At 46.3% G+C, this 27,734-nt stretch overlaps 1 protein-coding gene across 1 annotated transcript in view; it reads left to right on the top strand.

Annotated features, from left to right (window-relative positions):
• The window catches only part of CCDC60 (coiled-coil domain containing 60), a 131,573-nt gene that overhangs the window by 53,005 nt on the left and 50,834 nt on the right, over window positions 1-27,734 (top strand). Inside the window, exons 3-4 of the mRNA XM_069960692.1 lie at window positions 5,951-6,034; window positions 8,623-8,705. Of these exons, the coding sequence (XP_069816793.1) occupies window positions 5,951-6,034; window positions 8,623-8,705 (167 nt within the window). The remainder of the gene's footprint in view (window positions 1-5,950; window positions 6,035-8,622; window positions 8,706-27,734) is intronic.

Genomic DNA, 27,734 nt, shown 5'->3' with positions numbered 1-27,734 from the left:
AGTGCCGCTATACCACAACAATCTGCAGTGCTGCTATAATACAACAATCTGCAGTGTCGCTATACCACAACAATCTGCAGTGTCGCTATACCACAACAATCCACAGTGCCGCTATAATACAACAACCCGCAGTGCTGCTATAATACAACAACCTGCAGTGCTGCAATAACACAACAATCCGCAGTGCTGCTATAACACAACAACCTGCAGTGCTGCTATAACACAACAATCCACAGTGCCGCTATAATACAACAACCCGCAGTGCTGCTATACCACAACAATCTGCAGTGCTGCTATAACACAACAATCTGCAGTGCCGCTATACCACAACAATCTGCAGTGCCGCTATAACACAACAATCTGCAGTGCTGCTATACCACAACAATCCGCAGTGCCGCTATACCACAACAATCTGCAGTGCCGCTATAACATAATCCGCAGTGCCACTATAACACAACAATCTGCAGTGCCGCTATAACATAACAATCCGCAGTGCCGCTATAACATAACAATCCGCAGTGCTCCTATACCACAACAATCCGCAGTGCTGCCATAACATAACAACCACAGTACCGCTATACCACAACAATCCGCAGTGCTGCCATAACATAACAATCTGCAGTGCCGCTATACCACAACAATCCGCAGTGCTGCCATAACATAACAATCTGCAGTGCCGCTATACCACAACAATCCGCAGTGCTGCCATAACATAACAATCTGCAGTGCCGCTATACCACAACAATCCGCAGTGCTGCCATAACATAACAATCTGCAGTGCCGCTATAACATAACAATCCGCAGTGCTCCTATACCACAACAATCCGCACTACCGCTATACCACAACAATCCGCAGTGCTGCCATAACATAACAACCGAAGTACCGATATACCACAACAAACCGCAGTGCTGCCATAACATAACAATCTGCAGTGCTGCTATAACATAATCCGCAGTGCTGTTATACCACAACAATACGCAGTGCCGCTAGAACGTAACAATCCACAGTGCCTCACAATGCCTCTATAATATAGTCAGCCACAGTGACCCCATAACAGCCAGTGACGGTGACCCCAGAACACAATCACAGCTCCACCATCACAGACCCAGCAGCAATGCTGTGATACCCCCCACCAGCATCTCTGTAACACAGTCTATTACATTGAATTCATGTAATACAGTGCTTTGTAGACTTGTATGGCTAAAGATGTCAGCCACAATAACCAAGTGTATAACAAGCAAGCAACATAAATCAAGCAGCAAATGTACAATCAACAAGCAAAACAAATCAGGCAGCAAAGAAATAACCAGAAGTTACTCAGTAGCACTCACCCCGGGGACGCTCCGCTGTGTGCATCAGTGACCCAGGATCCAGAAAAGAGTCTTCTCACAAGGAGCTGAGATGAACCGTTCTATGCCCTGGAGTCCTTGTCACAACCAGTGCCAAATTATCCACAAAGACCCCAGAATACCCAAAACTCTGTGGCCTAAAACTACACTTCATAATGCAGCCGGTCCGATGCCCGCATAAAAGGGCAGGTAATTGTGCCCACATAGAGATGTCAGCCCCATGGTTCTTATATAACAGTATATATAGGCCATCAATCATTGATTGGTGGCACGGCATATCCCCCCCCCTTCCCTTCCTTAGTTGTAGGGATCTGCATGTAAGTCTGGCTTCTTTTTATAGTGATTGAAAAAGCACTATATTGTAATTTCTTCTTTTCTTCTTTCTCCTTCTTTTTTAACCACTTTGTGTACGGACTCCATTTAAACTGCGATTCGAAGCCCTCGAAGGTGACAGGTGTGCTATGTATTTTTGTTGCTCACGGTGACAGGTGTGCTATGTATACTATTTTTGCTGTTCGGCGATGATAGGTGTGCTATGTATTTTTGTTATTCGGCGATGACAGGTGTGCTATGTATTTTTGTTGCTTCCCATAGAAAAGAATGGCAGAATGTTCAAAAAATCAGATATCACACAGCGCAACCCAAACCAGACAATTACAGCACACATGCAAATAGCTGAAATGTAGCAGCCAATAGAGACTCCCAGATCCTTCAATCAATGGCTGACAACATCCACGCAGTCACATGTCCCCTATTAGACAATACAAGATGGCAGCTCCTCACCATTTTGCTTTTCTGACATAAATACAGATTTCTATAAGATTGCCATGGTAACCAAGCAATTTTCTTTAATATTATAATGTGGCTGTCGCTGTTAACGGGCCGGTACCAAACTTGCTCTTAAAGGGCAGCAGTAAAGTTAGTAGTTAGGGCCATAGGGTAATTGGGCAGTTTGGAGCACTGGGGCAGAGTTACCGCCCAGAGAGGACCTAACTACTAACAGCACTGGATTTGTCTAACCTTTTCCCTTTAAATCCCCTCTAGTGTTTGATAAAAAGAAACTGCATGATAAACTCCATGTGTGATTTCAGCCTAAATGATCTTTACGGTGTAGTCTGCTTTCTGCGTGGGGTTTTCTTTTCTTTCTTTTGCTGTAAGAGACGCCGTCACTGCGCTTTGTTTATTACAGGCCTTTATACCAACATAAAAGAGAAGTGCTCCGGTCTGCTTGAACCATTCTATAGAGTGTGACTTCTACTGCTACCCAGTGTATGTGTGTGATATGTGTGTATACAGCTGTATATACACATGCAGGTGAGACGTATAATGTATAATAGCCTGCTACTGATATACAGAGGAAAAGAGACCTGCAGAGATGGCGGATGGACGGGGCTCTGGGGGTCACAGGGCAGTGACGGGAGACATAAGGCCACGCTCCTCTGCTTCTCCCACACCCAATCTACTTTATAATGACGCTTAATTTTTCCATAAAACATATGAGAAACTTAAATATAAAATATTTGGGACGTGAAATTGACTTTTTATCACTTAAATTTTTTGATTTTGTGCTTACACCTTTAACCCCTTCAAGACAGAGCCCTTTGATGCACAAAAGTCCTGGTCAGATTAGTGCAATGTTCCTCCCCGTCTTCTAAGGGCCATAGCGCTTTTATTTTTCCACCTACAGGGCGGGTTGGGGTCGTTTTTTGCGCCATGTTCTCTAGTTTTTATTAGTATCATATTGGTGTAACAGAAAGGTTTTGATTGCTCTTTATTTTATTTTTTTTGTGATATATAATTTAATAAAATCTGCAATCCTGGTGCGTTTTTTTTTTGTTTCCGTTTACGCAGTTCACCGTGCGGGAACAATAACGTTATATTTTAATAGATCGGACAATTCCGCACGCTACCATATGTAATATGTTTATATTTTTATTTTTATAATGGGTAAGGGTTCTTTGAAACTTTTTTTGGGAGGGGGGTATAGAGAGGTTTTTTTAAAAACTTTTTTATTACTTTTTTTTTTTAACACTTTTATTCACTGTAAAATATGCATTCATCAGATTGCATATACTGATCTATGCTATGCCATAGCATAGCATAGATCAGTGTTACCGGCGATTTATGTATAGAGCCTGCCTAAGAGCAGTCTCTATACATGGAACGGCGATCCGACAGGACGGAGGTAAGGAGCTTACCCACCCCTGCCTGTCGGCACATGTGATCAGGTCCCGATCACTCAGTGACAGATGCTTGATCTGTCACTGAGCACCTCAAACGCCGCGATCGCTGTAGATCATGGCTTTTAAGGAATGAATGAGAGTCGGCTGCAGAATCACAGCTGCCTCTCATTACCTGCGGCCCCGGAGACTGATGTGAGTGGGATCACTCTCACAGCAGCGCTCCCGCTCACATCAGTAACCCCGTCAGTACAGGGAACGTATATATACATATTACTGACGGGAAGGGGTTAACCATGCAGGATCAGGAATGTGATATTTTAATAGTTTGAGGGATTCCACATGTAGCGATACCAAATATATTTATTTCATTTATTTATTTGTTTTCTATTTAAAAATAGGTTAATAACTTAAACTGTTATTATGGGATGGGATATCTTAATATTCAAAGGGAACCAATCAGGACTAATCCTTGTACTGCTATGGTTCCCACCTGCACAGTATAGATGTACAGTGCAGCTCCGGAGCATACACCCGCCACCCCTACAGCATTAGCTTTACGCGGTTCAGGGAAGAAAAAGCGATGCACCTCACACCTATGGCTGATACTAGTGCCGCTAGGCTAAATAAAAAACACATCAGAATTTTGTGTATGAATTGATCAAGCCATACTGCCCCATGTACCATCGTGCAGGTATCTGATACACATGGGTCCCTACTGGCACGGTGTGGACTTAGTGTAGGGTTCCATGTGTATCAGATACCTGCACGATGGTACATGGGGCAGTATGGCTTGATCAATTCATACACAAGATTCTGATGTGTTTTTTATTTAGCCTAGCGGCACTAGTATCAACCATAGGTGTGAGGTGCAGCACTCTGTTTCTTCCCTGAACAGCATTAGCTTTACAGCCGGGAAAAGTAATCTTATCTCCCTGCACAGGAGAGGAGCGACAACTAGTCATCTGGGCGGGGAGCCTCCTGTGACTAGTCACAGCTCTCTGCCTGTCAGCGCGCAGTGGGATGATTGACAGGCAGAAAGACCCGTTAGTTCAATGTGACCTGACAGGCGTCAGTTGTTATGGCTGCTGGAGGGCTATACTTACCTTCTGTGGCAGCCATGATTCAGTCTGCCTCAGGCACCGATCTAACTGATCAGTGTGGCATAGTGGCATAGCATTGATTAGTATAAACACTCTAAGGGTATGTTCACACTGAGTAAATATGAATCCCGCCTGCCTCAGTGTGCAATAGTCCATAGTCCAGAGAAGGAGAGGTTTTCTATGGGGATTTGCTGCTGCTCTGGACAGTTCCTGACATGGACAGAGGTGGCAGCAGAGAGCACTGTGTCAGACTGCAGAGTATACACCACTTCCTGCAGCACATACAGCAGCTGATAAGTACTGGAAGACAGGAGATTTTAAATAGAAGTAAATTACAAATCTATATATCTTTCTGAAACCAGTTGATTTGAAAGAATTTTTTCTTTTTTAGTGCTCACCCCCTTTACTGGTGACTCAGCTGACCTGCTCTTGTGAATGGGGATGAAACAGACGCTGGCTACTTCTTATCTCTCTGTGCAGATATTCCAAGGAGAGTTCAATACGTTACAAATAATCTGTCTGAACCGTTAGGATGAAATTATATTTTCCCTACAAAACGGTGATGATGTTCTCGGCATATACAGAATATTGGAGTGAAACCTCCGCCAATAATCCAGGAGCGCTTACAAATAAGGCGAAGCCTTTCAGGGGCCGATAAGATCTATTAATTTGATTAAAAGCCATTTTTCACGGGGTTAATGGTGCGTTTCTTGCTGGCATCCATGCTCAGTCATATGGCTAATGGGAGCTGGGAGAGGCCGGCAGACTGTGTACATATTTATCGCACGCATTCATAGCTCGCAATTAGAACGCCAGGTCACACAGCAGAAAATAAGCAGAGCGCCCGAAACATGAGATCTGCTGCCACCTAGTGGCCGAATGATGGAACTTCATTACTGCTCTTACTGTGATAATTCTCCATTGTCAGATCTTCAGCTTTTTCCCCATAAAACAAATCTAAACATTTGTTTCCTGTCATTACTGTAATAACATCTGAACTGCCTCTGGGAATCTTACATCGGACTTTGCACAGACTTTTTATTTTTCCTTATTTATAACGTATTCCGTCAGTTGGCAGCAGAATAATCGGCAGCCGATGTTTATAGGTATTTTAGTTGATAAAAAACAAATAAGAAAATAAACTATGAATAAAATATCCCCTTTTCCTGTTCTTTACTTGTCCATATTGAATGTATTATTATTATTATAATTATTAATGTTGTGTATCCTTTTATTTTTGTCCTTTTTGTTATTATTGGCCATTAATATCAGTAATATCTACTAAAGATACTGACAGATTGTAAACTTATTTTCCAGGATACAAAACCTGAAGAGACTGATGCAGAAACACCAGAAGAAAGCGGACCAGGAACTTCATCCAAATCCCCACTGAATAAATGGGTGAGACATGGCCACTTGTTATTCTTATAAAGATACATCCATGTGCAGAGCAGTGTACAGGAGGCTGGGCATGTGCAGAGCAGTGTACAGGAGGCCGCACAGCAGTATACAGGAGGCCGCACAGCAGTGTACAGGAGGCCGCACAGCAGTGTACAGGAGGCCGCACAGCAGTGTACAGGAGGCCGCACAGCTGGACATGGGCAGAGCAGTGTACAGGAGCCTAGACATGTGCAGAGCAGTGTGCAGGAGGCCGCACAGCTGGACATGGGCAGAGCAGTGTACAGGAGCCTAGACATGTGCAGAGCAGTGTGCAGGAGGCCGCACAGCTGGACATGTGCAGAGCAGTGTGCAGGAGGCCGCACAGCTGGACATGTGCAGAGCAGTGTGCAGGAGGCCGCACAGCTGGACATGTGCAGAGCAGTGTGCAGGAGGCCGCACAGCTGGACATGGGCAGAGCAGTGTACAGGAGCCTAGACATGTGCAGAGCAGTGTGCAGGAGGCCGCACAGCTGGACATGGGCAGAGCAGTGTACAGGAGCCTAGACATGTGCAGAGCAGTGTGCAGGAGGCCGCACAGCTGGACATATGCAGAGCAGTGTGCAGGAGGCCGCACAGCTGGACATGTGCAGAGCAGCGTACGGGAGGCCACACAGCTGGACATGTGCAGAGCAGTGTACAGGAGGACGCACAGCAGTGTACAGGAGGCTGGACATGTGCAGAGCAGTGTACAGGAGGCCGCACAGCTGGGCATGTGCAGAGCAATGTACAGGAGGCTGGACATGTGCAGAGCAGTGTACAGGAGGCTGGACATGTGCATAGCAGTGTACAGGAGGCTGGACATGTGCAGAGCAGTGTGCAGAGCAGCGTACGGGAGGCCACACAGCTGGACATGTGCAGAGCAGTGTACAGGAGGACGCACAGCAGTGTACAGGAGGCTGGACATGTGCAGAGCAGTGTACAGGAGGCCGCACAGCTGGGCATGTGCAGAGCAATGTACAGGAGGCTGGACATGTGCAGAGCAGTGTACAGGAGGCTGGACATGTGCATAGCAGTGTACAGGAGGCTGGACATGTGCAGAGCAGTGTACAGGAGGCTGGACATGTGCAGAGCAGTGTACAGGAGGCTGGACATGTGCAGAGCAGTGTATAGGAGGCCACACAGCTGGACATGTGCAGAGCAGTGTACAGGAAGCCGCACAGCAGTGTACAGGAGGCTGGACATGTGCAGAGCAGTGTACAGGAGGCTGGACATGTGCAGAGCAGTGTACAGGAGGCCGCACAGCTGGGCATGTGCAGAGCAATGTACAGGAGGCTGGACATGTGCAGAGCAGTGTACAGGAGGCCGCACAGCAGTGTACAGGAGGCTGGACATGTGCAGAGCAGTGTACAGGAGGCCGCACAGCAGTGTACAGGAGGCTGGACATGTGCAGAGCAGTATACAGGAGGCCGCACAGCAGTGTACAGGAGGCTGGACATGTGCAGAGCAGTATACAGGAGGCCGCACAGCTGGGCATGTGCAGAGCAATGTACAGGAGGCTGGACATGTGCAGAGCAGTGTACAGGAGGCTGGACATGTGCAGAGCAGTGTACAGGAGGCTGGACATGTGCAGAGCAGTGTACAGGAGGCTGGACAAGTGCAGAGCAGTGTATAGGAGGCCACACAGCTGGACATGTGCAGAGCAGTGTACAGGAGGCCGCAGAGCTTGGCATGTGCAGAGCAGTGTACAGGAGGCCGCAGAGCTTGGCATGTGCAGAGCAGTGTACAGGAGGCCGCACAGCAGTGTACAGGAGGCTGGACATGTGCAGAGCAGTGTACAGGAGGCCGCACAGCTGGGCATGTGCAGAGCAATGTACAGGAGGCTGGACATGTGCAGAGCAGTGTACAGGAGGCCGCAGAGCTTGGCATGTGCAGAGCAGTGTACAGGAGGCTGCACAGCAGTGTACAGGAGGCCGCACATCTGGTATTTTGATACTATATACCCACATTGTGGTCATTTCCATGTTCACATGACATTTTTTTTTTTTCCTTTCTCAAAATTACGTCCGTCATTCGTCAGTGCAGTGACAGCTGTCCGTCCATTATTCTAGGTCAGGTGGACTGATCGCCTTTTGTCCTTTATTAAGAAAGTCCATTGAATTTAATAATAAATGAAAAACGAAAAACTGTGTGTGACCAACTAAAAATAACGTCCGCTGTTTGCAAAAGACGTCCGAAAATAATTGTCATGATCATTATTTTTATGTCCGTGCTAACAACGTCTGTTATTTAAAGGGGAACTATGAGCAGGTTAGATGAATCTTACTTTCTGATAGCTCCCTAGTGGGCCTGGTGAGTATGTCTCTCCTCTGCGCCATTCATGTGTTAGCAGTGTAATCTATTGCCGTAAAGCATTAGTAGCATCGGGGGTGGGGCTACCCCGAGCACCAATCCAGACTCCATTGATGATCACTGGGGATGAGGTGCCAGCCAGGGGCCGATCAACAAGTTACTGGAGTTACTTTTGTTGGATTTTATATATTTTCAGTTTTTTTAAGTTTTTGTTTTCTTTGTTATAGTCTAAATTTTAATTTCCTTTTTGTTTTTTTAAAGTCTGCGTCGTCTGGGTCCTCTGTATATCCGAGGCAAAGAAGGAAGGACGCGAGCGGCTTCACTAAAGAGCTCAACCACACCAGGTAAGATGGCGGCATGGATTGCCAGCACAGGATTGCGGAGTATGACCCTCATATACCATTGTGTTATAGTATTACCTATGTGGAGTCTGGACAATGAGGCGGCTACCGCACATGGGCTTCAGATTTATTTTCTATAAGGGACATTTTTACAATGAGTAGTATCCAACAGAAGTACAATGGCACTCACCGATATCAGCGACAGTGATGCTTTATTACAGGAAAAGGTATAACATCAATAGCAGGTGCGCTCCACAGAAAGGGGCAATGAACGTTTCACGCTTACGCGCTTCATTTGGCGCACATAATCTACGTCTTGTAATTGGCGCAGCTATATACCTATGTGGCGTCAATCAACATGGTAACCATATTAACTCCATATGTACCGGACGTATATTGAATCACATACAATATCTAACAGTACAAAAAGAATCTAACATTAAAAACCTATACAAAAGAACATACAGAACACACAAATACACAAAGATACTCATATCATTTTTATCATTGAGACCTAAAGCCCCCATTGTTCTCGTTTTCATAATCCACCAAGACTCTCGCTTCAGCAGCTTGTGGTGGTGATCTCCTCCATCTCTGGAAGGCCTCACGATTTCAAGTCCTAAAAATTTAAGGACATTTTTGTCACCATTATGTCACATGATGAATTAACCGTGGTGATCCTCCACCTGTATGAATAAAGTTACGGTGGCCAGAGGGGCACACAATGGCGTAGACAACGTATGTAGATCTACATGTGATCAGTTGTCTAACTTGCCACCTAGTGCCCCCTATGACCCCTTCCTTTCCCTCTTGCATATAGTTACAAAATGAACAAAAAATATGATTTCCTTTCGGACCAGCAGCTTCCAACCAATTCTTGTTTCTTTTTTGCCCTTTTGGCTCAGGTTGGTCAGTGAATCCCTAATAGTGCGGGTACGTCTATAGGAAAAAACAGGTTTTCTTTATGCAATCTCCCTGACGTCTTCATCTCCCTCTGTTAAATGCCAGTGTTTGTGTATTGCATTTTGAGTGGCTCCATTCATTTCAGTATATCTAAATGAAAACACAAATCTCCTTTCTCCTTTCTCGTATTTTGTAGCATTTGTTCCCTTGGACAGATCAGAGCCCTGTTTTTTGCTCAACAAAACACAGTTATCACTGAATTCAAGGAGAACAGTGAAAAAAATTCCAATGAAGTACTCAATCAAGAGTCTCCACTGATGCCCCCAAAAATTTAAATATGCAAAACAGGAGTCCGTGGAGCCTCGGTTGCGATAGGGATAGCCAGATATCTCTAGCCTGTTGCCACGGGGTGCCTCCATGATAGGGAGAGCACCACACCACCCTGATAAATAGCCCCTTAAGTCCCACTTGGTTGCGAGTATTGGAACATAAATAGGGAAACACTCCCCCCCCCCCCAACAGGCGAGAGATATCTGGCTATCCCGTGTTTTGAGACTCGCAATCGAGGCTCCACAGACTCCTGTTTTGCATATTAAAGTTTTTGGGGGCATCAGTGGAGACTCTTGATTGAGTACTTCATTGGAATTTTTTTCGCTGTTCTCCTTGAGTTCAGTGATAACTGTGTTTTGTTGGTCGATTTGCTATTGCCCCAACTAGCCAGAATCCTACTCCACACTGACGAGGGGCAAAAACCCCGAAACGGCTGTCTGTGGATGGATGCCTGCCTTGGCAAGCCCTTGTCATGATCGCAATACTCGCACCTTGAGTTAGACATTGACAAAAAGGGGCCACCGTGGTGTTTCCCTATTTATGTTCCAATACTCGCAACCGAGTGGGACTTAAGGGGCTATTTATCAGGGTGGTGTGGTGCTCTCCCTATCATGGAGGCACCCCGTGGCAACAGGCTAGAGATATCTGGCTATCCCGTGTTTTGAGACTCGCAACCGAGGCTCCACGGACTCTTTTTTTGCCCTGTTTTTTGCTGCATTAATAATACTCACAGGATCTTCCAGTCTATTACTTAAAGGGAATCCGTCAGCTCCCGGGCACTACCTAAGGTGCTGACAGTGTGCTGTAGCTGGCAGTCCCCCAGTAAGCATGGTGCCTTTTTGGTAATTTTCTGTGCAGCGGAATATGTACAATCTTATGTCTCCTACTGTCACAGAGCTGTTGTTCACGCCACACTTGTCATGCATCCTCCTCCCGCTTCATGAATAATCAATGCTGCCCAGCCTCCTGCTCGCTCAGCTGTCAGATTGCAGATCAGTCCTCTGTAGGCAGGTTATGTCTGAAAGAATCTTTCCTCTGTAATGTGTTGGAGCTGTGGTCTAGGGGTAACTCACCTGTCTAGAGACCTGATAGCAGTTCATTCTCTGGTTCGAATCCCCTGATGGAAATTAAATAGATGTCTTTTTTTCCCTCATTATTGTATCATTTTTAAGGCTATGTTCACACACAGTATTTTTGGTCAGTATTTTGCAACCAAAACCAAAAGTGGATTGAAAACACTAAAAAGGCTATGTTCACACACTGTTGAAATTGAGTGGATGGCTGTCATTAAATGGCAAATAATTACTATTTTTTTAAAAAAACGTCCGATATTTGCCATTAAATGACGGCCATCTGCTCAATTTCAACAGTGTGAAAACATAGCCTTTTTGTGTTCTCAATTTACTCCTGGTTTTGGTTGCAAAATACTGACCAAAATACTGAGAAAAATACTGTGTGTGAACATATCCTTAAAAATGATACAATAATGAGAAAAAAAACAGACATCTATTTAATTTCCATCAGGGGATTTGAACCAGAGAATGAACTGCTGTCAGGTCTCTAGACAGGTGAGTTACCCCTAGACCACAGCTCCAACACATTACAGAGAAAAGATTCTTTCAGACATAACCTGCCTACAGAGGACTGATCTGCAATCTGACAGTTGAGCGAGCAGGAGGCCGGGCAGCATTGATTATTCATGAAGAGGGAGGAGGATGCATGACAAGTGTGGCACGACAGCTGGGGGCTGTCAGCTACAGCACACTGTCACCACCCTAGGTAGTGCCCGGGAGCTGACAGATTCCCTTTAACTCTTGAGCCTGTTGAAGAAAGCTATCCCCAGCACTATTTAAACTTCGAAGCCGTAAGAATTGGCTATATGGAATGGATCTCTTGAGGTGGGGTGGGTGGAAACTGTCAAAATGAAGTAAAGCATTTGTAGCCGTAGGTTTACGAAAACCAAAAGTAACTAACTGCCCAGCTACCTCCTGCACCTTCACGTCGAGAGATTCCAGTGTGTCCCCTCCAAACACTGACGTTCACTTTCATGTCACTGTTCAGGTAATCACCAAAGGCTGAAAATTGTTCCTTGCACCCTGACCAAACGATAAATACATCGTCCATAAAACTTTTTTTTACAATAAATTTCTGTTATTTTTTCTGTACTTCGTCTTACCGGACTGTCTTGTTCTACTCGCGTCCTACTGTGCAGGTACATTACAAGGTTGTTTTGTACAGGACGGCTGCCAGTCCACAGCTAGATCCGCTGATTCCTGGTACTGTCGTTTGTATGGGGGTTAGTTACTCACAGCGGAATGAAAAATCCAAAGTGTGTAAATCCATACAGAGTGACAGTAGGATTGCAGCGGATTTTGGAATAGTTGAAAGATTGGCACCTTTTGGCTGTGTTCACACAGTGGGGGAAATTTATGAAAGTTCCACTCTAGGTGTACACAAGTGAGAAGGTGCAGATTCACCCCTTCTCCCTGCCATATGCCTGTTGTATCCCCTAATTTAAGACTGGCATATGAGTACACCAGTCTTCATAAATCCCCCCCCCCCCCCAGTGTCTTTATTGTCCGTTTAACGGCCGTCATCACAAAGTGCAGAAACAGTTGGCCAGGGACGCTGTTTACATCAGCTGTCTCAGAAGGGGGAGATGGAGAGAAAAGCTCACCCACAGTCTTCTGTGTCCTCAGCAGAAAGCAGCACCTCAGAAAGCAATTGTTAGTCTCCAAAAGGGGGATGATTCAGAATGTGTTTTACCTAACCGGAATTCCCCTTTAATGTACATATATACATCTGTTTAGTGGCAGCAGTAAAGGGTGACATGGCCCCCTCTGCAGCCCCCATTGTTTGTGTCAGGAAATGCAGGGGGTGAGGGTGGGATCGGAGATCAGGGCTTAGCCCTGCAGAGGAGGCCGTGTCGCCCCTTACTGCTGCCAGTAAACTGAGGTATATATGTACATTATAAATTATATCATTTTTACATAAAGTTATATTACAAAATAACTTAAAACTTTATTAAAGCAATGTAATAGCCAATTAGCCTGGAGTACCCCTTTAATATACGTCTATCATGTATGTGGGGGCTATGCATCGCCTTACCCATGATCCTCCACCTGTTAAAATCCTAATTGAAGTCAATGGAATGACGAACGTCCAATGCACATAATGTATGAAATAATGGACGTTGTCTGTGTGGACATCAGAATTATGATCGTGACAATTATTTTCGGACGTCTTTTGCAAACACCGGACGTAAATTTTTTTGTTGGTCACGCACCGTATTCAATTAAAGACAAAGGGTGATCAGTCCACCTGACCTAGAATAATGGACCAGCAGCCGCCATTGTAATGACGGGGGCGCAGGATGCCAAATGTCTGAGGTAATTCTGACCTCTAAATATGGGACGTCGTTTAAAAAAAATATGATTGGAAAGAACAAAGCGTCATGTGACCATAGCCTGAGAGTCATGATACGAGCGGAGCTTTATGTTACTGCCATCTATAGGAAATCTTCCTCGCTTTATTGGTTTGTGGACGTGAAGAGCTCGCGCTGATCACCATTACACGTCCAGTTACCAACCAGAACCTGCATCTTATTACCGAGAACCAAGAGCTGCACTGACTCCAGCGCATGAACGGCAGCAGAGACATCGCATATTGCCGCCTGGCGTCTGTGTCTGATCGCGGTTCATGTCACACGCGGCACCGTCCTCTCTGCCGCCGATGGAAAAGTCCCATATTTCCTTAATTAGATACTAATTGATCAATCTTGGCGGCTGGGGCCTGTGCTCTCCCGACATCGGAGAATAATTACAGGAGACTGGAGAACAGTCATATCCAATTATATCATAAGAAGGAAAAGTAACTGAAATCCACAAAGATTCAAAGAAAAATGTATTACGTTCTATTGTATGGATTTTTGGCCACTGGAGTTCCCCTTTAAGAGGTGCATGTTCATCAGTCAGTCTCATAGGGCAGGTGCCAGCTGTTTAAGCGATATGAAAGACTTCTCTTTATAGACAACTACATGATGTAAAAACAAAGGATCCTCAGGGCACATTTGGGAAATAAGGCTTTGTATACATGTGCCTTCTTTTTGATGAGGAGAAGGATATTGCAGGGACCGGAGCGGACGGTAAATTCACGTTACTTTGCAGAACATTGGATTTTAATTCTAACAAGGTAATGGCGGCTTCTTCTTCTGAGGTGCTCGCTCTCGGTAACAGTACCTGACTCACTCCGGCTCGTAATGTTGTCATATCAGTTGCCAAGGAAACTAAAAAAAATCATTGCAATTTCGCCGTGAGGCAAAAATCGATTTAATTGCCGTCCTCCAAACATTTTTCACAATTATTTTTCCCTATTTTATTCTGAGAGGACAGTGTTCTCTTACCGGGAACAATGACTCACCGTAATTAGACGCCATTAGGAGCGAGATCTACTTACTTACCGCACAATTGTCTGAGTCACTTTGTGGATTTTTATGTCGGACTCTGAATGTCAACTAATGTTTGTCCATGGGCGGGGGAGGGATCGGTGTAGGGGCAACATAGGGCTACGCGGGCCAAGAGAAGTCCTATAATAAAAAGGCATCTGTAAACTTCAGGTTTTAATTCATGCCGATTCCATTATAGTCTTGCATAATAATAATAATAATAATGATAATAATGGTGTTATTTTTATGGCGCCAACTGGTTCCGCAGCACTTTGCATCATTTTTGGTCCCTGTCCCCATTAGGACTCACAATCTATACTCTCCTATCTGTTTGTGTTTGGGTGCGAGAGGAAACCAGAGAACCTGGAGGAAAGCCCCACAAACACGGAGAGAAGATACAAACGCTACAAGGCTCCGTGCTAACCACTGAACCATCGTGCTGCCCGTTATCTAATGTACAATTCAAGGGTACACATAGGGGGACATTTACTAACAGAGGACAACTTGGTGACGTCCCCTTCCTACGCAAAAGGTGAATACACAAAATGTAGACAAGAACTAACAATTACAGATAGTAAACAAGCCAAGGGTTAGAACCAGAAGAATAGTCCAACAACAATAGCAGAGGGTCAGAATAACAAGATATAAGACCGGAGGAGACGCTAACACGCTAAACCGAGTCTAATAGCAAGCACCAGTGACTAGTCAGCTGTTTATGGGGTGCCAGGAATCGGCCCCAGGTGTGATTGGACCGGGCCCTGACATCCTAGCCACACACCAGGAACAGGAGAAACTAGAATGATAACAATGTCAGTCTCAGAAGCAAAGGTGAAAAAGGGTGCGGCGGAGACTACCTTAGGAATAGAGCTGTGTTCAGACACGGCACAATAAGGCCTCATTCACACTATCCGTGCCGCGATCTGCGCCACCATGACTGGAGGAGGATCGCCGCACGGATCCCCTAATAGAAGTGCAGCTGTCTGGCAGCAGAGATGAAGGGAGTGCTTAACGTACACTCCTGTCATCTGACAACTACTCACCTACTGCCCCGGTGCCGGCCGGCTTACATACGCTCACCGGAAGTGGTGTGGACTATGCTGGCTTTGAGAGAAGGCACTGTAATTCACGCCACTTCTGGTGAGTAGTTGTCAGATGCGATGACAGGAGTGCACATTATGCACTCATGTCATCTTTGCTGCCAGGTGGCGGGGGAGGGGGGAATCCGTATTGCAATCCACTAGAGGACATGTCCTATTTTGTGCGCTGGGGGTCGCGGCACGGATCATGTGAATGGCTGCATTCACTTGACTGGTTCCTAAAATTGTCCTGTGGGTTAGTGGGGCCAGCACTGTAGTGGCAGATGTCGGCTGGCAGGAATCTGCGCGGTTTGGGCTTAGTAGTTTAGTAGGCGTTCCTAGTAATTTTCAGCCTTACCCATATGTGTAGGACCGCCTACTGGACTCCTTAGCCCATATATATATATACATATATATATATATATATATATATATAATTTATTTATTGTTTTATAACAGTCACTGTAGTTCAGATTTATTATTGTAGGTTTTTCATCTATCTGGGCTTTTTTTTTTATCAATTTGGCACAAGTCTCTGGAAAATTGTGGCGCACCGATGAAAAGTGGTGCATCGCTCTCCAGTCGGGTTTGAACAAACCATCAATCCACTAATATTAAAATTATATTTATTTTAAAGATAAAAAATTAAGTTTAAGAATTAAAAAAAAAAAATAGACCTAAAAGAAGAAAAGAAAACTATAACAGTAAAATGACAAAACATTTATTTTCCCCACTGACACAATTTTGTTGGATTTTTCTGCCCATTTTAAGATTTGTGGACAAAATAATTAGTATAAATGCTATAGGTATTGATAACAAATCCGCATTATAGAACCCTAAGGACATGCCCCCTTAGGCTTGGTTCACACTGTGTTTTTTCAATCCGTTCAGTGTATCAGTTTTTAATTCGTTACTTTTAACGGACAGAAAAACATAGTCAACACAACTTTTGTGTCCGTTAATTTTATTTATTTTTTTAAATAATGGAAGTAAATGGAAAAACGGATCCAAATGGATGACACACAATTGCATCTGTTTTTGCATCCGTTTACGTATACGTTAAACGGATTACAAAAAACAGTGTGAACCCAGCCCACAAATGCAGTTTGTGGGTTTGTTCAGGTTCTTTGCAATTGGCAACGGACGAGACTAAACTAACAGGAATAGTAAACCTGGTCCAAGGTCTGTAGTCAATTCCAGACTAAGAGCCCTATTCCACCGGACGACTATCGTTCGCATAATCGTTAACGATTAACGATCTCAAACGGCCGCTATTGCGAAAGACCTTAAAACGTTCACTCATTTCTATGGAACAATACTTATAATCGTATTTGCGATGGTTTTTTCTTCGCTATTTCTTAGCTATTGCGTTCTTATCTACTGCGAACGACCAAACGACGTCTTATTCAATGCGAACAATTTGCGTACGTTTTGCTAAGGAGCAATAATAAAAATAGGTCCAGGTCTTAGGGCCCTATTCCACAGTAACGATAATCGGCCGAATCGGGCCGATTCGGCCGATTATCGCTCGGTGAAATAGAGAGAACGATCAGCCGATGATTGTGTCATCGGCTGATCGTTCATTTAGGGCCAGACCTAAAATCATTGTTCCCCCACCGCACATCGCTACGGTTGAATAGCAGTGCGCGGCGGGCGACTGACGATTTGAGAAGCAGCTGCAGCATCATACATTACCTGTCAGGTCTTCTCCTCCGCGATGTCTTCCTCCCCAGGTCCCGCGCGCTCTGGCTTCAGAGTGGTCTGTCAGCTGACGGAGCGCTCAGCCAATCACAGGCCGGGACCCCCGCGGCCTGTGATTGGCTGAGTGGCCTGTCAGCTGACCGGCGATTCTGAAGCCAGAGCGTGCGGGACCCGGGGAGGAAGACATCACGGGGGAGAAGACCTGACAGGTAATTATGATGCTGCAAGGACATCGGTAATGATGTCCCTGCAGCCCTCGCTCAACGATCATCGGGCCGTGGAATAGGCCCAGTAAAAGAGCGGCGATCTAGCAGATCGCCGCTCGTTTACATAGTTGATCGGGCCCTCCTCGGCCTGTGGAATAGGACCCTTATAAAGCGATCAACGATTTCTCGTTCGGTCGTTAATCGTTAACTGCATTTTAACCGAACAATTATCGTTTAGATTCAAACGATTTGACGATAATCTGAACGATAATCGTCCGGTGGAATAGGGCCCTAAAAGTTATTTGAGAAGCGCCTTTGTGTTTGCATGCGGTCCGGCCGTTGTGTTACTTCTGGAGGAAGGTTCCATAGAGATTGGGAAGAAAGAAGAAGCAACGTTCTCTCAGCGTCAGCCGTATCCAGTAACTGCTGACTATGAATCAAGAGAGTGAGGGAGGGGCGGCAGCAAGAAAATCAAAATGCAAATGTCCTTAAAATCTGTAACACATTCATTCTGCTAATTGATTCTCGGACAGATCCCATCACAGCACGGATTGTTCTATTACCTGTCAGACCTGACTGATGCTGGTACCTAATAGCCGGGTAAGTATATCACTGCTCAATGCTAAGAGAAGGAAACACACACACACACATATATATATATATATATATATATATATATATATGCATATTTAAATTTTGTATGGGACAATCAATGGAGACTGGTAAATGAGTACTCCATTGGAATTTTTCACTGTTCTCCCTGAGTTCAGTGATTGTTGTGTTTTGTTGGTCTATATATATATATATATATATATATATATATATATATATATCAGGGGTCTCAAACTCACGGACCGTGGGCCAACTGCGGCCCTCGGGCCACTAGTTTGCGGCCCCCACCTCAATGGTAGCTTTCCTGTAAGTGCGGCCCTCATCAGCTGCTCAGCCGCGATTGGCTGAGCTTAACTTTATGCTCAGCCAATCGCAGCTGATGACGCGGCAGAGGGGGGCCGGCATCAGGGACGGCTGCAGCTGTTGGGCCACCCTCCCGAAGATGACGGAGAGGTGGGCGGCGGTGGTGGTGGGAGGGGAGGTGTGCATTGCAGGGGCCTACAGCCGCCCCCTAGCGTCCCTGCCGCATATGCAGCTCCTCGATCTCTGGAGGAGGAGGCCGCGGGGACTGCAAGGTGATCGCAACGCTGCAAGTCCTGGGGCTGTTCAGCATGATCGGGGCATGCAATGCAGACCCCCGATCCGCTTTACAGCCCCAGGACTTGCAGCGATGCGATCACCTCACCCTGCAGTCCCCGCGGCCTCCTCCTCCAGAGATCGAGGAGCTGCATGTGCGGCTGAGAGGAGAGCGCCGGTGCCGGGGGTGAGAGGAGGAGGAGGGGTGTGTGCCCAGCTCCCCCCAGTCCCCTCTCAGTGACCCCCAGCTCCCTCCAGTCCCCTGTGTCACCCCCCCAGTCCCCTCTCAGAGACCCCCAGTCCCCTGTGTCACCCCCTACTCCCCCCAGTCCCCTCTCAGAGACCCCCAGTCCCCTGTGTCACCCCCTGCTACCCCCAGTCCCCTGTGTCACCCCCTGCTCCCCCCAGTCCCCTCTCAGAGACCCCCAGTCCCCTGTGTCACCCCCCTTCTCCCCCTAGTCCCCTCTCAGAGACCCCCAGTCCCCTGTGTCACCCCCCTTCTCCCCCCAGTCCCCTGTGTCACCCCCCAGTCCCCTGTGTCACCCCCCTGCTCCCCCCAGTCCCCTGTGTCACCCCCCAGCTCCCCTGTCACCCCCCTGCTCCCCCCAGTCCCCTGTGTCACCCCCCAGCTCCCCTGTCACCCCCTGCTCCCTCCAGTCCCCTGTGTCACCCCCTGCTCCCCCCAGTCCCCTGTGTCACCCTCTCCTCCCCCCAGTCCCCTGTCACCCCCCTGCTCCCCCCAGTCCCCTGTGTCACCCCCTGCTCCCCCCAGTCCCCTGTGTCACCCTCTCCTCCCCCCAGTCCCCTGTCACCCCCCTGCTCCCCCCAGTCCCCTGTCACCCCCCTGCTCCCTCCAGTCCCCTGTGTCACCCTCTCCTCCCCCCAGTCCCCTGTCACCCCCCTGCTCTCCCCAGTCCCCTGTGTCACCCCCTCCTCCCCCCAGTCCCCTGTGTCACCCCCTCCTCCCCCCAGTCCCCTGTCACCCCCCTGCTCTCCCCAGTCCCCTGTGTCACCCCCTGCTCCCCCCAGTCCCCTGTCACCCCCCTGCTCTCCCCAGTCCCCTGTGTCACCCCCTGCTCCCCCCAGTCCCCTGTGTCACTCCCCAGTCCCCTTCTTGTGGAAAACCTGATGCGGCCCAGCCTCACCCAGACTCTACCTCCAGTCCCCTGTGTCACCCCCTCCTCCCCCCAGTCCCCTGTCACCCCCCTGCTCTCCCCAGTCCCCTGTGTCACCCCCTCCTCCCCCCAGTCCCCTGTCACCCCCCTGCTCCCCCCAGTCCCCTGTGTCACCCCCTGCTCCCCCCAGTCCCCTGTCACCCCCCTGCTCCCCCCAGTCCCCTGTGTCACCCCCCAGCTCCCCCCAGTCCCCTGTGTCACCCCCCAGTCCCCTTCTTGTGGAAAACCTGATGCGGCCCAGCCTCATCCAGACTCTACCTCCAGCGGCCCCCGGGTAAATTTAGTTTGAGACCCATGATATATATATACAGTGTATACTGCACATGGAGGCTATGGGTACATAGCTGGGACTATGTTCACACTAAGTAAAAAAAAAAGTAAAAAGACGTCTGTTATTGCTGCATTTTATTTGACCTCAATGGAATGACGGCCGCCCAATGCACACAGTGTATGAAATAATGGACGTTGTCTTCTTGTTGTCTTCAAAATAATGATCATGAGAATTATTTTCGGACGTTTTTTGCAAACAGCAGACGGTAATTTTCACACTTGAGAAAGGAGGGCAGATCCTCCGAAACATGTCGAGGTGTTTTGTCTCCCATCAGCTTCAGTAGTTTGTGACGTCACACTACCCAGCAAAAGACTTTTAGGGTACAAACCCACTTGACGTATTTGCTGCGTGAATCAGTCTTAAAAATAAGCAAGCAAAACGCAGGTTGGCTTTATACGATTGTTCTGCATTAAAATACGCAATTGCGTATTTTTGAAGCGTGAAGCTTGTTGTTAGCAAAGCATCAGTTGTTGCGTATTTTAATGCAGAACAATCGTATAAAGCCAACCTGCGTTTTGCCTGCTTATTTTTAAGACTGATTCACGCAGCAAATACGTCAAGTGGGTTTGTACCCTTACATTGCAAGTGTTGCACGCGCTACCAGCCGGAGCGCGACCCTTGTGGCGAGGATATTTCAATTGGAGCAAACAGACTGCAACTCTCTTCACCAATCACTACACCACCACCTGGAGTGAGGATTGCTAGCTTCTTTTCACACTATCCCAGAGGGGATACATGCAGTGGATTACCTGACAAACGTCGACCTGGATAGAACATGTATCTGGAGGTTAGTACTGGTTATACGGCCATAGTGTAGGGCTTTTTCAACAGTCTATTGCACATTCTATATATCACATGCGCGGAACAGGTACAATTACTTTGTTTTTTGTTTAAATTATAAATCTATTAAACTTCAGTTGATTTGAAAGAAAAAGATTGTGGCAGGAGTACCCCTTTAATCTGAAAATCACATGTAAGATATTCTTGATTATTATTTATATAAGCAACAAAATGCTGCACATATTCATCCAATCATTACTCCACCCAGACATGGTCTATATACCTGGCACATCAGGCGGTATGGCTGATTATTGATTATTGATGGATTATTAGGATTATTTGGCCGTATAAAGGTCCAAAGCTGTTACTGCTCTTTCATGCGGCTGTGTATAATTCAAATACTTCGCATGACAACCGCGCATGCATTGTGTCCCATATAAAATCCTGTTCACTGGTTAACAGATCTTTTATGTGCTAAATGTATCCAGGAATCCTATTCACCAGCAGCGGCCGTGCACATGAACGTTCCATTAAAGAATCAATTATTGGGCAGAACAGCGGTGGAACAATTCCCTTTTACACATGAAATATGGGAGATGGCGGATATTCCACGGACATATGGCTTTTCTCCTTAGTTGTCAGCATTCCCATCTTCTGTCCATTATCGGCCGTGTTTCCGGTCACCTCGGAATGGATCGTCACTTTTACTTATAATGTTATTTTGTATTGCACGTTGGTTTCCTGATATTTTCTTCTCATTTCCTTCAGTATCAGAGTTGGTTCTTATTCTGCACATCGTCTGCATCCATTGTTTTCGTTGTTCAGTTTCCCGACTGTTTTTTGTTTGCTTTTCTCACTATAACATTTCAAATAGAATACCTTCTGATAGCGTTTAGTTAGTTGTGTGTGTTTTTATGCTGCTCAGCGTTATCAATTCCGTGATAGGAAAAGTCGTCTACAACACAAGTGTCACACTCAGGCCCTCCAGCTGTTACAAAACTACAACTCCCATCATGCCTGGATACTCAAAACTAAAGCTTTGGCTGTCCAGGCATTATGGGAGTTGTAGTTTTGCAGCAGCTGGAGGGCCTGATTGTGACATCCCTGAATTCTATGACTTCCGACTATGCTGCAGTTACTACGCTACACCAGTCACCAACATTACGTGTAACATCATCCGACCAAAGTCTCTAATAAATTACAAGGAGAATATAAAAGATCAAAGATAAACTGGAAAGCGTTAATTGGGCCTGTCTGTACAGAGTTTCCCCTTCCTCTATGTCTGTGGCTTATACATAGGATTCGGCCACTCAGGGCGGCTGCAGGTTATCATTGTGCTCCTCTCAGTATCCTCTGTTTTTACGCCTAACCTTCAATGCATTAAAATATATACAACCACACAACAATAATACCCAACATACTCAGAAATAACCCCCTTACGTTTCCGTAACATTCTGCAGAGAAATAAATACCAATATACAGTACTGTGCTAAATTCGGAGAGCACCCTGTCATTAACGTCTCAGTCTGAATGGCCGTAAAGCAGCCGTTATTCCGGGTTCTGTCAGCGGACACCATATACTTAGTGGGAAATTACAGAGGCCGTAAATGCTAAATATAAGATGAGGATTTTCTGTATATTTAACCCCGACCACCCCTCACCTTGCCTGGATTACACATGGCGCCTTTTATTTTCCAATGCAAAGTTCCAGGACTCGTCCCCGAGCTCCTAAGGTGCAGAGGGCTGTAATGCCGCCTCACTCCCCCTCCCATCCCTCTTCCTGCTAGATTGATTGACAAGCTGAGCCCACACCTCACACCTGTGCACAGTTTATATGTATCTATGTCCATGATACTGTTATAGGGGAACTATCAGCAGGTGAGAGGAATCTAACCTGCTGCTATGTCCCTATTGCACAGGAGATGCTAAGGCTAGGTTCACACTGCGTTTTCAGCATCCGTTTAACGGATCCGTTTTTTTTAACGGTCAAAAAAGTAGTGTCAACAGTATGCGCTTTTTTTTTTAAATAATGGAAGTCAATGGAAAAACGGATCAAAAACGGATGCACACAAATGCATGTTTTTTGCAATCCGTTTTTTGCAAAAAACAGATCCGTTAAACGGATGCTGAAAACGCAGTGTGAACCTAGCCTAAGGAGGATGATAGTGTGTCTCTTAGGGTATAAACCCACACACTGTATACGCAGCGTATTTACTGCTGCGATACGCAGCAAATACGCAACAAATACGCAACAAATACGCAGCAGATTAGATCTAAATAACTGACCACAGCATGAAATCTGCACCATCAAATCTGCTGCAGATCTGCTGCGTATTTGCTGCGTATCTGCTGCGTATACGGTGTGTGTGTTATTACCCTTAGGGTATAAACCCACACACCGTATACACAGCGTATTTACTGCTGCGATACGCAGCAAAGACGCAACAAATACGCAACAAAAACGCAGCAGATTAGATCTAAATAACTGAACTCAGCATTAAATCTTCACCATCAAACTGCTGCGTATTTGCTGCGTATTTGTTGCGTATTTGCTGCGTATACGGTGTGTGGGTTTGTACCCTTATAGCGTGTCTCTTATAGCGTGTCTCTTATCATGTGTCTCTTATAGTGTGTCTCTTATAGCGTGTCTCTTATAGTGTGTCTCTTATAGCGTGTCTCTTATCATGTGTCTCTTATAGCATGTCTCTTATCATGTGTCTCTTATAGTATGTGTCTCTTATAATGTGTCTCTTATAGTGTGTCTCTTATAGCGTGTCTCTTATAGTGTGTCTCTTATAGCGTGTCTCTTATAGTATGTCTCTTACAGTGTGTCTCTTATAGGATGTCTCTTATAGTGTGTCCCTTATAGTGTGTCTCTTATAGTATGTGTCTTATTGTCTGTCTCTTATAGGATGTCTCTTATAGTGTGTCCCTTATAGTATATCTCTTATAGTATGTCTCTTATAGTATATCTCTTATAGTGTGTCTCTTATAGTGTGTCTCTTATAGTGTGTCTCTTATAGTATATCTCTTATAGTGTGTCTCTTATAGCGTGTCTCTTACAGTGTGTCTCTTATAGCGTGTCTCTTACAGTGTGTCTCTTACAGTGTGTCTCTTATAGCGTGTCTCTTACAGTGTGTCTCTTACAGTATGTCTCTTATAGCGTGTCTCTTATAGTATGTCTCTTACAGTGTGTCTCTTATAGGATGTCTCTTATAGTGTGTCCCTTATAGCGTGTCTCTTATAGTGTGTCTCTTATAGTGTGTCTCTTATAGCGTGTCTCTTATAGTATGTCTCTTACAGTGTGTCTCTTATAGGATGTCTCTTATAGTGTGTCCCTTATAGCGTGTCTCTTATAGTGTGTCTCTTGTAGTGTGTATCTTATAGTGTGTCTCCTATAGTGTGTCTCTTATAGTGTGTCTCTTATAGTGTGTCTCTTGTAGTGTGTCTCTTATAGTGTGTCTCTTATAGTGTGTCTCTTATAGTATGTGTCTCTTATAGTGTGTCTCTTGTAGTGTGTATCTTATAGTGTGTCTCCTATAGTGTGTCTCTTATAGTGTGTCTCTTATAGTGTGTCTCTTGTAGTGTGTCTCTTATAGTGTGTCTCCTATAGTGTGTCTCTTATAGTGTGTCTCTTATAGTGTGTCTCTTATAGTGTGTCTCTTATAGTGTGTCTCTTGTAGTGTGTCTCTTATAGTGTGTCTCCTATAGTGTGTCTCTTATAGTGTGTCTCTTATAGTGTGTCTCTTATAGTGTCTCTTATAGTGTGTCCCTTATAGTGTGTCTCTTATAGTGTGTCTCTTATAGTGTGTCTCTTATAGTGTGTCCCTTATAGCGTGTCCCTTATAGCGTGTCTCTTATAGTGTGTCTCTTATAGTGTGTCTCTTATAGTGTGTCTCTTGTAGTGTGTCTCTTATAGTGTGTCTCCTATAGTGTGTCTCTTATAGTGTGTCTCTTATAGTGTGTCTCTTGTAGTGTGTCTCTTATAGTGTGTCTCTTATAGTGTGTCTCTTATAGTGTGTCCCTTATAGCGTGTCTCCTATAGTGTGTCTCTTATAGTGTGTCCCTTATAGCGTGTCTCTTATAGTGTGTCTCTTATAGTGTGTCTCTTATAGTATATGTCTCTTATAGTGTGTCTCTTCTAGTATGTGTCTCCTTATAGTATATGTCTCTTATAGTGTGTCTCTTATAGTGTGTCTCTTATAGTGTGTCTCTTATAGTGTGTCTCTTATAGTGTGTCTCTTATAGCGTGTCTCTTATAGCGTGTCTCTTATAGTGTATCTCTTATAGTGTGTCTCTTATAGAGTGTCTCTTATAGTGTGTCTCTTATAGTGTGTCTCTTATAGTGTGTCTCTTATAGTGTGTCTCTTATAGCGTGTCTCTTATAGTGTGTGTCTCTTTGGGTACAAACACACACACTATACGCAGCAGATTAGATCTAAATAACTGAACACAGCATCAAATCTGCTGCGTGTATGGTGTGTGTGTTTGTACCCTTATAGTGTGTCTCTTATAGTGTGTCTCTTATAGTGGGTCTCTTATAGTGTGTCTCTTATAGTATGTGTCTCTTATAGCGCATCTCTTATTGCGTGCCTCTAATGCTGCATTTACATGGAACGATTGTCGCTTGAAGTTTTGCAATAACAATGACATTTGAGCGATAATCGGCTCGTGTACACACAGTGAACCATCAAGCGATGAGCAAGAAATCGTTCATTTTGATCTTTCAACAAGTTCACAAATCGTTGTTGGTCGTTCGCTACAAATTCGCAGATTGCTTCACCTAAACAGTCTTTCACCGATTCACCGATGTGTGAGATGGGCTTAAGCGATCTTAAAACGATTGCAGTAACGATTTTTCCAGACAATATATCATTCCGTCTGAACGTTGACCGTTATAAAAAAAAAATTAAATTGTGAATCATATGATTGGCCGAATTATCGCTCCGTGTAAACGCAGCAGAACTTTCCTCCTCGGTGCCGTTCTGGGCAGTTAGTCGTTTGCTTCATGGTCCGGTGGGAGTACTGCCCGCCCCCATAGCGCTGATCTGTGCCGCTGCATTGATTATAACTACAAAGGGGCTGGCCGGGGGCGGATCAACACTTTCGGGGCGGGCAGTACTCCTAGTCTCACCGGACCCTGGAGCACATGACTAACTGCACAGGAACGGTGCGCTGAGGATGAAGCTAAGAGACATACTATAAGAGACATACTATAAGAGACACACTATAAGAGACACACTATAAGGGTATAAACACACACACCGTATACGCAGCGTATTTACTGCTGCAATACGCAGCAAATAAGCAGCAGATACGCAGCAGATTAGATCTAAATAACTGAACACAGCATCAAGTCTTCACCATCAAATCTGCTGCGTATCTGCTGCATATACGGTGTGTGTGTTTGTACCCTGAGTGACACTATAAGAGACTGACTATAAGAGACACACTATAAGAGACATACTATAAGAGACACACTATAAGAGACACACTATAAGAGACATGCTATAAGAGACATGCTATAAGAGACACGCTATAAGAGACACACTATAAGAGACATACTATAAGACACATACTATAAGAGACACACTATAAGAGACATACTATAAGAGACACACTATAAGAGACACGCCATAAGAGACATACTATAAGAGACATACTATAGGAGACACACTATAAGGGACACACTATAAGAGACACACTGTAGGAGACACACTATAAGAGACACACTATAAGGGACACACTATAAGAGACATACTATAAGAGACATACTATAAGGGACATACTATAAGGGTACAAACCCACTTGCCGGATCTGCAGCGAGTCTCCATGCTGCGTTTTTGCAGCGAGACTCGCTGCAGATCCCAGCCCTATACTTTCATTAGCAGAGAAACTCGCAGCAGGGATGTACATCCTGCTTGCTTCGGGGCTCCCGGTTTCTTCACGGCCCGCCCCGGCCAATCAGTGCGCTGCGGCGGGGCAGCGCACTGATTGGCCGGGTGGAACGTGTCGGGAGCCGTCGAAGCAAGCAGGAGCGGGGACCTGGTAATGTATATCCTGCCTGCCCCCCCTGCAGCCCCGATCGCCCCCGGCCGTATGATCGCCCCCCGCACCCCCCGGCCGCACGATCGCCCCCCGCACCCCCCAGCCGCACGATCGCCCCCCGCAGCCCCCATCGCCCCCGGCCGCATTATCGCCCCCTGCACCCCCCGGCCGCACGATCGCCCCCCGCAGCCCCCATCGCCCCCGGCTGCATGATCGCCCCCCGCACCCGACGGCCGCACGGGCTGCGGGGGGCGATCGTGCTGCGGGGGGCGATCGTGCGGCCGGGGGCGATGGGGGCTGCGGGGGGCGATCGTGCGGCCGGAGGGTGCGGGGGGCGATCATGCGGCCGGGGTGTGCGGGGGGCGATCATGCGGCCGAGGGGTGCGGGGGGCGATAGGGGCTGCAGGGGGGGGCGGGCAGGATATACATTACTGGGTCCCCGTTCCTGCTTGCTTCGGTGCCTCCCGGCACGTTCTGCCCGGCCAATCAGTGCGCTGCCGGGCCGCAGCGCACTGATTGGCCAGGCGGGCCGTGAAGACACCGGGAGCCCCGAAGCAAGCGGGAACGGGGACTCGGTAATGTATAATGTCTGGCGGCTAGGGGGTTAATGGGGAGGGCTGCAGACAAAATCGCAGCAGGGATGTACATCCCTGCTGCGAGTTTCTCTGCTAATGAAAGTATAGGGCCAGGATCTGCAAAAACGCAGCAAGGAGACTCGCTGCAGATCCGTCAAGTGGGTTTGTACCCTAAGAGACATATCATTATCCTTAGCGTCTCCTGTGCAATAGGGACATAGCAGCAGGTTAGATTCCTCTAAGAGTTCCTGCTAGAGTTCCCTTTTAAACTTGGA

This window comes from Dendropsophus ebraccatus, chromosome 3 (assembly GCF_027789765.1).
Source record: "Dendropsophus ebraccatus isolate aDenEbr1 chromosome 3, aDenEbr1.pat, whole genome shotgun sequence".
NCBI classification, from domain to species: domain Eukaryota; kingdom Metazoa; phylum Chordata; class Amphibia; order Anura; family Hylidae; genus Dendropsophus; species Dendropsophus ebraccatus.
This window is presented reverse-complemented; position numbering and strand designations above follow the sequence as displayed.